This window comes from Phascolarctos cinereus, unplaced genomic scaffold (assembly GCF_003287225.1).
Source record: "Phascolarctos cinereus isolate Bilbo 61053 unplaced genomic scaffold, phaCin_HiC Scaffold_1;HRSCAF=81, whole genome shotgun sequence".
Classification (NCBI taxonomy): domain Eukaryota; kingdom Metazoa; phylum Chordata; class Mammalia; order Diprotodontia; family Phascolarctidae; genus Phascolarctos; species Phascolarctos cinereus.
Window position 1 is genome coordinate 37,322,498 of NW_027555514.1, and position 12,821 is coordinate 37,335,318.

Here is a 12,821-nt window from a genome sequence, read left to right on the forward strand (position 1 = left end):
ATAGATAAGATAGATAGATAGATAGATAGATAATTCCTGGGGAGGCCCATCAAGATGAAAGGATTTGCCCAGGGTTGCCCAGCTATTAAGTGTCAGAGTTAGGATCTGAATCTGGATTTCCCGATTCCAGTCTCAGCCCTTTCCTCACCAGGCCATAGTGTTCCTACTGTGGGAAGAGTCCTTTAACAACTCTTTCTCTTTCCAAGTAGGGGGAGACAAGGTTAAAAATGAACAAATAATTGCACAGTGAAAACATGCCTCCTCTCTTTTTAATTCTAGGCCAAGAGATTGTTTTATAACTGAAAAAAAAAATCTACGCGCACAAAGTATTTTTTCCTCTTACTTACCAAGGCAAATGAGAGGGACTCAGCTTGGCACTTGATAGAGAAAATGTTGCCTGTTTCATTGTTATCAAACAAAGCCGCTTCCAGAGCCCGGCACAGTGAGCAGACTGTGTTGCGGGGCTCAGGGTGCGTGCGTGTGTCTGAAATGTCAGTTTGCAGAGGGTGTGAGCCTGCAGCTGTCACGGTAGGTGGTCCTGCCAAACAACAGACAGAATGTAATCACCGGGGGCTGGTTAGCAGTTTTAATGCAGGGAAGAGTAGGAGCAGCATCCCCTTGCAAATGGACAGTAGGATCTCTCCCCCTCCTCAAAAATGCCTGTCCCTGCCCTCTTGACACTCAAGACATCAGGTCACATTATTTCCCCTTTAATCTGGGAGTTTGAGCATCAAAACTTACTGGAGGGCCTCCGTTCTGCCTGGGTGAGCAGTTGTGGGCTGGCAGCTCTGGTAACTGGATAACTGGAAGGCTTGGGCTGCTTGCTCCCCATCATCCACACCCCTAGCACCCACCACCTCCCCTTCCCCACCTCGGAGAAGGACAGGGCTGGTTGGCCTTTCTTAGAGGTCAGTGGGTTCTCTGATGGATGGAGACGCCTCTACTCCTAGTATCATGTCATATGAGAATTATCCGCTCCCTGAGGGCAGGGACTGTTTGTAGCACCAACCCTGGGTTTAGTCCTGAATGAATGAATGAGTGAACAAATGAATGAACAAGTGAATGCATGCATGAATGAACGAATGAATAGGAAGGGGGAAAAAAAGGAAAAAAACAGCCTCAGTAGGAAGAGCCTTTGGATTTGGAGTTTTTCAGTATGTAGCGAATGTTTGAAAAGACTATAAAATCATCCGAAGGATTTGGGGAAGGAGGAAAATGAAGAGGGAAATGAGGCCTCTTCCCTCTTTTCCCTTTGTCTTTCCTTTTCCACAATCTAGCAGTTGTGCCTCTCTAAGGCGAACACAGATAATTAGGCTAATGTAATCAATTCTAAAAAAAGAAATAAAATTTAAAAATTTGTTTCATTGTTTTTATATGTATATATTATATTTTACAAATATTTTATATTTACATATAATATTTAATAATAAGGGGAGGGATGCAGTCAGAGGAATAGAGTTTGAATCCCAGATCTGCAGCTTATTATCCACATGGTATTGGGCAAGGCCTTTCTCGCCTTTGGACCTCAGTTTCCCCATCTGTAAAGTGAGAGGGGCCTCTGATGCTCCCTCCAGCTGTAGGTCTGTGATCTTTTGATCTGTGGGCTTGACTCAGGACACTTTTCTAAGATGGGGCATTTTCCCCAGTGTAGTTTTTTTTTAAAAATCTGTTGTTTTTGGTATGTGCTGGTAGCAGTGGCCTCCCACCCAGCATGCCGCCATAAATTAGACTCCTGGGCCCCCAGGTCTATGGTGAGGTCACAGCTTGTCTGGCACAACTGAAACGGGAGGTAAAAATTAATAGCGTGAAACCCACTGCCATAAATAAATAGCTGTTGCATTATTTTCCCTCATCCCGATGAGGTTAGGTGGTCCAATGACTTAATTTTCACTTATGTTTTCATGCTAGCGATCTGCACAGACACTTGGCCTTTCTCAGAAGTATTATCAGGATAGTAATAATAATAGAAAGTTCTACCATTTATTCTCACTCTCCTGGTCACAGTGTCTATTCTGCAAGGCTTAAGGTGGTCAAAAGAGTTAATAAGCATTGTAGATAGTAAATGATAGAGACAATTTACGGGCAGAACTGAGTAAAGAAACAAAACCTGAACAGTTTGAGATTCAGGGGTGTGGTGAATAGAGCATAATCTCTCCGAGAAGCTTAGAACCTATGTGACTGTGGCTGAGGCCCATAACCTTTCTGAGGCTTTAGTTTCTCTCTCTATAAAATTAGGGACTTGGGCTCAGTGACTTTTAAGGCCTCTGCCAGCCAAATGTTGTGATTTAATGATTTCTGCATATCACATATGCTTTCATCTATCCTGTCTCTAGCATCCAGCACTTAGCACAGTGGAACCTGAACTCTGCAAAATAGATGTGAGAGCATTTGAAGCAGCCTTGCAGGTGATCCCTGATTTTAACTCAGTTGTTGAATGGACAAGTGCACACCTGAGTACCAGCCATCATCCTGTGCTTTCAGCTGAAGGAGCAGAGATTTCAGAGGTCAGGTCCAGCAACGTGATCCTATTTCTACCCCAGACATGGTTTCAGGTGTCAGAGGCTCCCCTGGGTTCACTTATCATCTCTCTATATAGTTGATTCTCAAATCTGTTCATCTGTTTTCCAGATCACATAGTAGACACTTAATAAATGCTTGTTAATTCCAGGAACTGAGCCTTCTCCCTCTACTGTCCCACATCATCATTAAATGTCATACAAGCAAAACAGGGCTGAAAAACAATGAGGCAGATTCTTTGTTTTCTGAGTATCTGTTATGTTGGCATAATTACATATCCACTGGGGCTTTTTTCCAGGGGCATTGTGATTGAAAACAAAGAGGGAAAAAACTCTCACCCAACGGTCACAACATTGAATGCTCTTCACCCTTTGCAGCATCATATGTGCTCGAAGAGAATGGTAGCGAGGAAGGGATACCTTGGGGTGGAAAGCATGGGGTAGGAATAGGAATATGTTGCTGACCCTGACCTCAGACATCTCTGTGGGGTCATGCCTCACAGTTTAAGAAGCGCTGCCCTGTGGCATGCCCTCTCTCATGAGATAAATGGATTCAGTCATAGACCCAAAGGTGGAAGGGACCTGGGGGTCATCTTGTCCAATTCCCTCCTTTTGTACTTGAGGAAACTTGAGGTCCAGGGGTCTAGGTGACTTGCCCATGGGCATATGGACATAAAGTCATTAGAGGTGGAATTTGCCGTGTCCTCTGACTCCAAAACCAAGGCTCCCTCTACACTATGCTGCCTTCCCCGTTTGTATTGATGAAAACTTATTCAATGTAGAGAAAGTGTGTGGGAAGAATGTGAAAGATAGACAAAGAATTCTGTAAGAAGAATTTTGGAGTGAAATGTCCCTCTTTGGGGTCATAGAATTTAGAGCTGGAAGTTCATCTAGGTCAGACCCCCCCCCATATTATAGTTGAGGCCCAGAGAGTGACTTGCTCAAGCTCACCCTGTTAGTAAGCAGAAGAAGCAGGATTTGAACACAGGACCTCTGGCTCCAATTCCCACATTCTTCCCATTGCACAACACTGCACCCTTGTTTTTTTTTTTTCCCCCCCTTGGCCTTCCTTCCTTGTCAATGCCACGTGACAAACATTGGCCTGTGACAAATAGCAGAAGCCATCCAAATACTCAGAAATGTCATGTGGGAAGGCAGACGTTGAATCAGTGGTCATCATGCAGCTCAGTACCCCCCATGTCTTCTCCCTCCCCGTACGCACCCACGTCTCTCCTCCTTTCTCCCAGGGAGCAAGGACATGGTATCTTTGCTGCTTTTGAGGTCAGGTGAAGAAGCCGAAGGCCCACAGGGAGCAAACCTGCTACTTAAGGGCCTTGGACCTTCTGGGGCCCTTAATTTAACAGGTCTTGTTGTATGAACTAATTAATATGTGCAGTGTGTGTCTAGCAGGAGGCCACCCTATTTAGCCAGGGAATTAATTTGGAATGTATCTGCCAAAACTTAGAGAATCTAAGATTTTGTCAGTGTGAGCTCCTGCTCCATCATTGTGCACCCCAGCCTCGGAACAGGCTCTTACACTTTCTGGGCCTCAGTCCCCTTATCTGTAAAATGAGCAGGGCTTGGGTTAGATCGTGAATCCTCACTGGACCCCTCTGGCAGCCTGGTGGTAGGCTTCTGTGGACTCAGCTAGGCCGGCCCTCACAGGGCAGGCCCACAGGCCACTACTGAGCCTGGACCAGCTTTCGTTGGATATGTCTTTGTTCCCATTCTTAGCTAAATTCCTTGAGAAAGGCATCTGCACTCAGTGCCTCCATCTCCCCTGCTGTAACCCTCTGTGATCTGGCTTCCATCCTCATCCCTCATTCAGTGAAACTGCTTCTCTAAAGTTATCAGCCATCTCTCAGTTGTCAAAACTAGTGGCTCGCTTGCTTTCTTTCTTTTTCTTTGTTTTTCTCTCTCTCTCTCTCCCTCTCTCTCTCCCTTTCCCTTTCTTTTTTTTTCTTCCTTTCTTCCTTTATTTCTTTCTCTTTTCTTCCTTTCTTCTTTCCTTCCTTTCTTTTATTTTTTCATCCTTCCCTCCTTCCTTCCTTCCTTCTTTTCTCTTTCTTTCTTTCTTCCTCTTCCTTAGGCAGTCAGGGTTAAGTGACTTGCCCAGGGTCACACAGCTAGTAAGTGTCTGAAGTCAGATTTTAATTCAGGTCCTCCTCAGTCCAGGGCCAGAGCTTTAGCCACTGTGCCACCTCACTGCCCCGCAGTGGCCTCTCCTAAATCCTCCTCCTCCTTGCCTTCTCTGACGCCTTTTCATACTGCTGACACTCCCTCCTCTCCAGGTACTCATGCAGGCACCTTCTCTTGGGCCTCCTCCTACCTCTCTGCCTGCTCTTTCTCAGTGTTCTTTGCCAGATCTTCGTCTGTGTTACACCCACCCTTTTCTCTTTTTCCTTCTCTCCTGTCTCACTTGGTGATCTCATCAGCTCCAGTGGTTCGGCTATCATCTCTCTATATCGGTGATTCTCAGATCTTTTCATCCAGCCTTAACTTCTGTCCTCCATCCTTTTGACATCTGGAGCTGCATGTCTCATAGGCATCCCAGACTCAATGTGTCTATTTTCCCCAAACCCTCCTTCTGAACTTCCTTATAACTGTCAAGATGACCTCCATCCTGAGGCTTGCATCCTCAGTATTGCCTCCAACTCCCTCACGTTCAATCCATTGCCATTCTTTGGGGCAGCTAAGTGGCACCATAGTGCACAGAGCACCCGGCCTGGCATGAGGAAGACTCTTCCTGAGTTCAAATCCAGCCTCAGACACTTCCTAGCCGTGTGACCCTGGGCAAGTCACTTCATCCTGTTTGTCTCAGCTTCCTCTTCTGCCAAATGAACTGGAGAATAAAATGGCAATCCACTCCAGCAACTTTGCTGAGAAAACTGCAGATGGGGTCATGAAGAGTCGGTTATGACTGAAACAACTGAACAAGAAGAAGACATTTCATGGCTCTTTTGCCTTGGCAGCATCTCTCACATAAGTCCCTTTCTTTCCACACTGCCACCATCTTAGTTTTGGCCCCCATCACCTGTCACTTGGACCACCTAGGCCTTGGTCTTTCCTCAACTCTTTCCTCACTGCCATCTTCTCCACTCACTTGCCACACTGATTTTCCTAAGGTGGAGGTCTGACCATGTCGCGTTCCCTTCCACCCCCAGCAAACTCCTGTTGTTCCCCATTACCTCCAGAGCCAATATGAAGCCTTGTATCTGGCCCCTTCCTATCACTCTTGTCCTGTGGTTTACTCCCTTTCTTGCCCTGTATAATCCAGGGACACTCACTTTCTTGCCATTTTTCACAAGTGACACTGCGTTGTCTTGGTGCTGGCTTCCCCTTGTGCCCGGCATGCTTTCTTCTTGCCTCCACTAGCCCCACCATTTGCAGGAGGCTTTGTGCCCCCCTCCCCCCAACGACCATTTGCCTTCCCCTCTGATATTCCCTTTCATCTCCTCTGTGTATGTCGCATGTGCTTAGATCTTTACGTGTTATATCCTTCATTAGAATGTAAGCTCCTTGAGGGCAGAGATTTTGTTTGTTTTTCATTTTATCTGCTATTTGGCATGGTGCCCTGCACGTAGTAGGTGTTTAATTATGAATGATTGGGACTTTAGATGTAAATCTTCCTGAAAGTGATTATACTCCAAACCTAACCTTGTCTTCTTTATCAAAGTATATTCAAAATTAGCTTCCTCATCTAGATAACCATGACCAGCCCCTAATTCTATGGCTTGTAATAATCATATTCTCTTCATATGTAGCAGTAATTTTTTTTTGGTGGGGGGGTGGGATCAGATCTGTGATTTTGCAGGAATTCCTAGGGAAGAAATTGCATCTCCCAATGCAGATTGGTGCCTGCTCTACCATTTATAGTCTTATGGAGTTGCTGGGGAACTGAGACACGGGCAGCCAACATATGTCAAAGATGGGAGGCCACCACCACAACCTCATATAACAGAATACGCTTAGATAAATATAAAGATGCACCTCCCCTCTCTCCCACTCTGATCACCCCTGCAAACAGCCCTTGGGGTCAGGGGCCAAGATCGTGCCCACCCTCCCTTGCCTTGCAGCCCCTCACCCATATACTGCAAGGCTTGGATTTTTCTACCTTTTGAGGATGGGAGAATCAAGATCTCTTTAATTGCAGTGGCTTCTAAAGAACCTGGCATTTTCTTACAAACCACTTTTCTGTCAGGGGGTTTTCAAGGCTTCAGACGTGTGTGTGGGAGACAGTAGATTCGTCACCGGAGCTGCTTTATTAGAAATCTCTAAATGGGCCAATGTGCCTCTCATCCTTTGTCTTTGACTGGTTTGATTGCCATGTCTCCAGAAGACGTTCAGGCTGCAAACACATATTCATACGACTCCAGAAGATGAATTGCCCTGATTTTATTTTTCCTCCTGAGTGTTTTGAGGGAAGAGAATGTTGCCTGACTGATCAATACCCTTTATGGTAGATCATTTTTCCACCAGTCCAAGAAAAGGCTTATATTTCGTGATTCGGTATGTGCTTCCTTTTGGGGACAGTGAGAGAGGTTTCACTTTGGGGGGTGGTTGTTCTTTGGATTCTGGTCTGTATTTCACATAGCTCCTTCTCCTCATTCAACTCCAGAAGCTCCCCATTGCCTCCAGGGTCAAATATGTCACTTCTGTGGAGCCTTTAAAATGCTTTCCCAGCCTTGCTCCCCCCTCTCTAATAACCTCTGCTTTCCTCTCTCAGGTAGGCTTCCCTTCTCCCTTGAAGATGCAGCCCAAGCACCTGTTCCATCATGCCATTGCTGGGGCCTTCCCTCCCAGTTTCTTTGTGTTTATTCTCTTTCGGTTCATTCTGCATATGCTTACATATACTTGTTGTCTTCTCATTTAGAATGTTAGCTCCTCACGTGGAAGGATTGTTTCTCTCTCTGTGTTTGTATTCTCAGTGCCTAGCACACAGTAGGTGCTTGATAAATGCTTGTCAATTGTTGATTGGTTTAAACCTGCAGAAGAAGAATTTATTGGGGGCATTGAAGAGAAGACCAGAAATAAAAAGGAAGGAAGGAAGGAAGGAAGGAAGGAAGGAAGGAAGGAAGGAAGGAAGGAAGGAAGGAAGGAAGGGAGAAAGAAAGGAAGGGATAAAGGAAGACAGAGAGGAAAAGAAAGAGAAAGAAGAAAGAGAGAAAGGAAGGAGGGAGGGAGGAAAGGAGAAAAATAAAGAAAAAAGAAAAGGTAAGGAAAAGAAGGAAGGAAGAAAGAAAACAAAAAAAGGAAAGAGAAAAGAAAGGAAGAATAAAGGGAGGGAGAAAAAGAAGGAAGAGAAAAAAGGAGGGAGGAAAGGGATAAAAAAGAAAAAGGAAAGGAAGGAAGGAAGAACAAAAGGAAAGAAAGGAAGAATAAAAGGGAGAAAAGAAAAAGAAAGGAGGGAGGAAAGAGAAATAAAGAAGAAAGAAAATTAAAAATAAAAATAAAAAGTAAGAAAAAAAGGGAAGAGAGAAAGAAAAAGGAAGGAATAAAGGAATGGAGGGAGAAAGAGAAAGAAAGGGAAAGGAGGAGGGAGAAATAAAGAAAAAAATAAAAAGTAAGAAAAAGAAAAGGAAGGAAGAACAAAAGAAGGAAAGTAAGAAAAAAGAAAAAGAAAAATTGTCTCCTATAATTTGAAATCCCACCTCGATCGACAGGTTCCTGGGTTGGGTTGTATTTTTTTTTTTCTGACACTCAAGGTGTGATCAGAGATTACCTATCAGCCCACAGGAGAGTGGAGAGTTAATTAAAATTTTTGCTCCTTCTCCTGGAAAGAAGTGTCTCAGAGTTTGATAAGCGCCCGGCATTTTGAGTGTTATTTGTGCGCTCTCTCTTCCTTAGCGAAGTGTCATGGAGAGAAGATCAAAGAAGCTTTTCCAACTGGGGACGTGCCAGACTGACTCTTGTGCCACACACTCTCTTAGCTAATGGGTTTCAAGACCCCTTCAGGTGGCCGTGGGGTTCATCTTCTCTCTCCTCCATCCTCTTGTCCCTGTGTCCCTGGTGCAAAAAACAGCCCTCTAATGGATCTTTAAAGAAAAACACATTGAGCCTTAAATCAAGACCTTTCCTTTGGTGCCAACTCAGATAATTAGGGTGGGGAGAGTCTGGCGCTGGGAAGAACCCCGCCAACATTTCTGTGTTACTTTTAAATGTGCCCACAGGACCTCCTAAATTCGAACCTTTGGGATTTGTCCTCACGATCCCAGTCCCTTCTGGCCACCGTCCCATGCCCTGGCACAAACATCTGCCAGGAGCCTGCTGCCTGCAGCCAAATCACCCACGAGGGTAGGCAGGGCGTAAGCCTGGTTGAGCAGACGGGTCCAGCTCCCGCAGGGGGCTTCATTCATTGTCTGGGCACCCTGCGTGCCCTCTGAGAGAGCTGGCTGAGGTGGCAGACAAGCCCAGCCCTCCTCAAATGGTTCCCTCGCCCCTCTCCCCGGCAGCCACTCAGTGGGCTTTGTGCCGTTGGGATGCTTGGCCTCGTTGCCATGACTACTATCTGATTGTGGCTGGTTTGTCACATTTCTTGATAAAGTGGGAAGGTTATCCTTGATAGACCCAAGTAATCATAACCTCAAGAAGTGGGAGAGAGTGTGCGATTTAAAAAAAAAATTAGAAATGCCAGGGGTTGGGGGGAGGCAGTGCTGGAAGGGAGGAGGGAAAAATCACCAACAATGGATGAGAAAGTCTTTTCTTTCTCGAGATGGTGGCTGCAGACCTAGGGAGGGCAGGGGGATTCGGCTGGACCATCCCGGGCTTCAAGCTGGGAAGGGTCATCTTGTGGGCAGGAAGGGACCCGCACGTGCGATTTGTGTTCTGGCAGGAGAACACAGCTTGTGTGGTGCCCTGCTGTGGGTGTGATGGAGTGGGTGAGTGGGGCTCCCGAGACAGAACTGGGTTGTCCAATTTCTTTCTGCATTCAGTGGCTGCTGCCTTGGGTTCAGAATAAAAGGCAAAATGCAGTGTTGTTGACTAGAAACGGGTGCCTGTTAGAGTGAGTGAGTGTGTGTGTGTGTGTGTGTGTGTAAGGCTTATGCTCCACAGGTATCCTTATGCTGCCTGGAGCATGTTGGGCAGACCTCTTGTGGTGAACCTACAGGAAGGTGTAGACGAGTTGCTCAGGATGGGCAGACATGCCCGGGCTCAGCAGAGTGTGTCTAAACATGTGTGTGATTGTCGTAGAGAGAGGAGGCAGGGAGCCCCAGAGTAGCCGTGTGCTCAGTGATCCCCAAGTGTGACCACACACACTTCATTTCAGGCATCCCAGGCCACCCTCCGAGATTGTAAGTTACAGACAAGTTGCCGATATAATAATAACGTAATAATAGTGATAATAGCTGTATAATTATATAGTCCTTCAGGTTTGCAAAGCTCTATAAGTACGTTATCTCCTTCGACCCTCCCAGCCTCCCTGTGAGGTAGGTGTAATTATTATCCCCATTTTACAGAAGAGGAAACTGAGGTGCAGGGGTTTGCGCAGGTCACAGAGTGTCCACATCCCTCGCTCTTTGTTAGAGCCAGAAGTGAACTTACAGGACATTGTCCCTCATCTTACAGAGGAGGAAAACGAGGCGAAGGCAGGGTTAAAGCATCTCCCTGGGAAGCTAGTTAGCACCGTAGTCAGCCAGGCTCGCTAGGACGCAGGGCACGTTTCTGGGTCAAGGAGCAGGCATGGGGAAATGGACAGCTCTGTCCACAGCCCAGCGTGGGGGACACATGGGATCAGTTCAAGGCAAAGGGCTGTTCTTGGCCGTTCCCCAAGGCTGTGGCACATGGGAGCCAAGGCTGGTCTTTTCAGGCATGAGGTGGTGGGCCCCATGTTCATGTCCTCCTGTGTGACGAGAGGAATAAACCACGGCCCTTTTGTGTGTGTGCACGTGGGTATGTGTGCTCATGCTCTGGCTGGATGCAAATCACTCAGACTCATTATAGGCATAATGTCATTTAACTCCCCGGGAAACCCTTTGAAGCCCCCCAGCATGCGGCTGCATGGTTTGAATACCTTTTTGTTTGAAGCAAGGTTAATTGTGCTTTGTTAATGAAACTCCCAGGAGGCCCGTGGTCCAAGTGCCAGGCAGGCAGAATTCTGGGCTTGGTCCTCGGACGCGGACCCCTCGCTGGCTCCATGGACCGTCGCAGGCGCCCGGCTCATTTGGCCCATTATCTCGTCCCCTCGCCAGCCATCTCCAGTGGAGGCGGGAGACCGGCCACCTTTCCCTGCTGCCACCCCCATCCTCTCACCCGCTAGAGGGGATGACCCTAATGACCGGCTTTTTTCTTCTCCAGGGTGTCGAGGTGCAGACAGATTACATCCCGCTGCTGAACTCACTGGCCGCCTATGGCTGGCAGCTCACCTGTGTGCTCCCTACACCCATCATGAAGACCAACAGGTAATGGGCGACCATGGGTGTCTTTGTCCCAGCAGATGGCCCCGAGGCTTCTTAAAATGTGAAAAGCAGAGTGAAGCAAGCATTTATGAAGCACCTACTGTGTGCTGAGCATTTTACAAATAGTAGCTCATCTGATCCTCTCAAGCGCCCCGAGAAGTACTTGCTGTAGGTGTCCCCACCGTGCAGGTGACCTGACCACAGTGCCCGAGGCAGGATTTGAACCTCAGCCTTCCCACTTCCTACCTGCCTTCTGTCCATGACACCATTTGGAATCTTCTTGCAAAAGTTGGACAGCTGTGGGCAGATGCAGGTTGGTTCAGATGGGCTGAATCGGTATGGCTGAACTTGGAGTCAGTAGTCCTGAGTTCTAATTCCACATTGTGAGCCAGATGACTGTGGGCAAGTAATCTCTCTGAGGGGGCCGCTTAGTTAAAAAGGGGACATTCAGGGCTGGGACCACCTACTTCACAAGACTGTTCTGAGTAAAGCACGTTGGCAGCGGCTTCAGCCTCTGAGGTCCCTTCTGAGTCTTAGAGCCTGGGGAGAAGATTCATAGAAAGATTGGGAATCCGGACCTCTGTTAGGATGAGGGGCAGGATAGTATAGCGTAAAGAACAAGGACGGCTCTGTGCCTTAGTTTCCTCATCTGTAAAATGGTGAAGCTGGGTGGTGCAGACAATAGAGCGCCAGGCCTGGAGCCAGGATCCTGCCTCAGCTGCTTCTGTCTAGGTGACCATTAGCAAGTCATGTAACCCCCATTAGCCTCAGTTTTCTCATCTGTAAAATGGGGATAATAACAGTCCCACCTCCCAGGGGTGTTGTGAGATCCAAATGAAATAATATTTGTAAAGTGGTTAGCACAGTGCCTGACTTTTTTTTTAATTGTTATTCAGTCCTTTCTGATCCATTGTGACCCTTGACAAAGATACTGGAGTGGTTTTCCATTTCCTTCTCCAGCTCATTTCATAGATGAGGAAACAGAGGCAAATAGGGTGAAGTGACTTGTCCAGGGTCACACAGCTGGCAAGTGTTTGAGCCTGGATTTGAACTCAGGTCTTCTTGACTCCCAGGCCTGCTGCTCTGTCCACTGAGCCACCTTGCTGCCCTATATCAGACATATAGCACATGCTTAATAAGTGCTCATTCCCTCCCTATTCCCCTTAAAATGGGGATGATAATAATGCCTACAATACAATGAAATATTATTTGTAAAGTGCTTTTTAAACCTTAAAGCACCATATAAATGCTGGCTGTTTATTGTTGTTATTATTATTCAGAACTAGAACTCCTTGAGGTCCCCAAGTCCATCAGATGGAGAAACTGAGGTCTAGAGAAAAAAGGTAACCCAAAGCCCCAGGTGGCTGAGGCAAGATTCAAACTCAGATCTTCAGATCTTCCCAATTCAGTGCCCTCTTTAATGCCAGCATCAGGACACTTGGGTCCTAGGCCAGGAAATTGGTAGGCGCTGACTCAGTGTCTGCTGTTTGCCAGGTACTGGGCTAAGTGTGGGGAATAGAAGGAAAGGGGAAAAAGAAAAAAAAAAACAGTTCCCCCAATCTCAAGGAGATCGCAGATGAATGAGGGGAGACAGCATGAAGACGATTGTGTGCAAACAAGATATATATGTATGTGTATGTGTATAAAAAAATATATATATATACACACACATACACATACACACAACAGACACACACCCCAAGGATAAACTGGAGCTTATCTTCAAAGAGAAGGCACTTAACTGGGCTTAAGGCCTGGGGGAAGATGCCCACTTCCCCTGAGCCTTGGTGTCGTCATTTCTAAAATAAAGATAATTAGACCTACTCTTGGAAACCCCAGTTCTTAGGAGAATCGGGTGACATCATGCGAGAGAGAACCCTTGGAAGCCTGAAATTTAAGGCGTTGTCCA

At 46.7% G+C, this 12,821-nt stretch overlaps 1 protein-coding gene across 2 annotated transcripts in view; it reads left to right on the top strand.

Moving 5' to 3' along the window:
* The window catches only part of RFTN1 (raftlin, lipid raft linker 1), a 202,218-nt gene that overhangs the window by 167,685 nt on the left and 21,712 nt on the right, over positions 1 to 12,821 (top strand). For both annotated transcript variants that reach the window (XM_020987219.2, XM_078151446.1), the window contains exon 8: positions 10,812 to 10,915. In XM_020987219.2, coding sequence (XP_020842878.1) covers positions 10,812 to 10,915 — 104 coding nt within the window. The remainder of the gene's footprint in view (positions 1 to 10,811; positions 10,916 to 12,821) is intronic.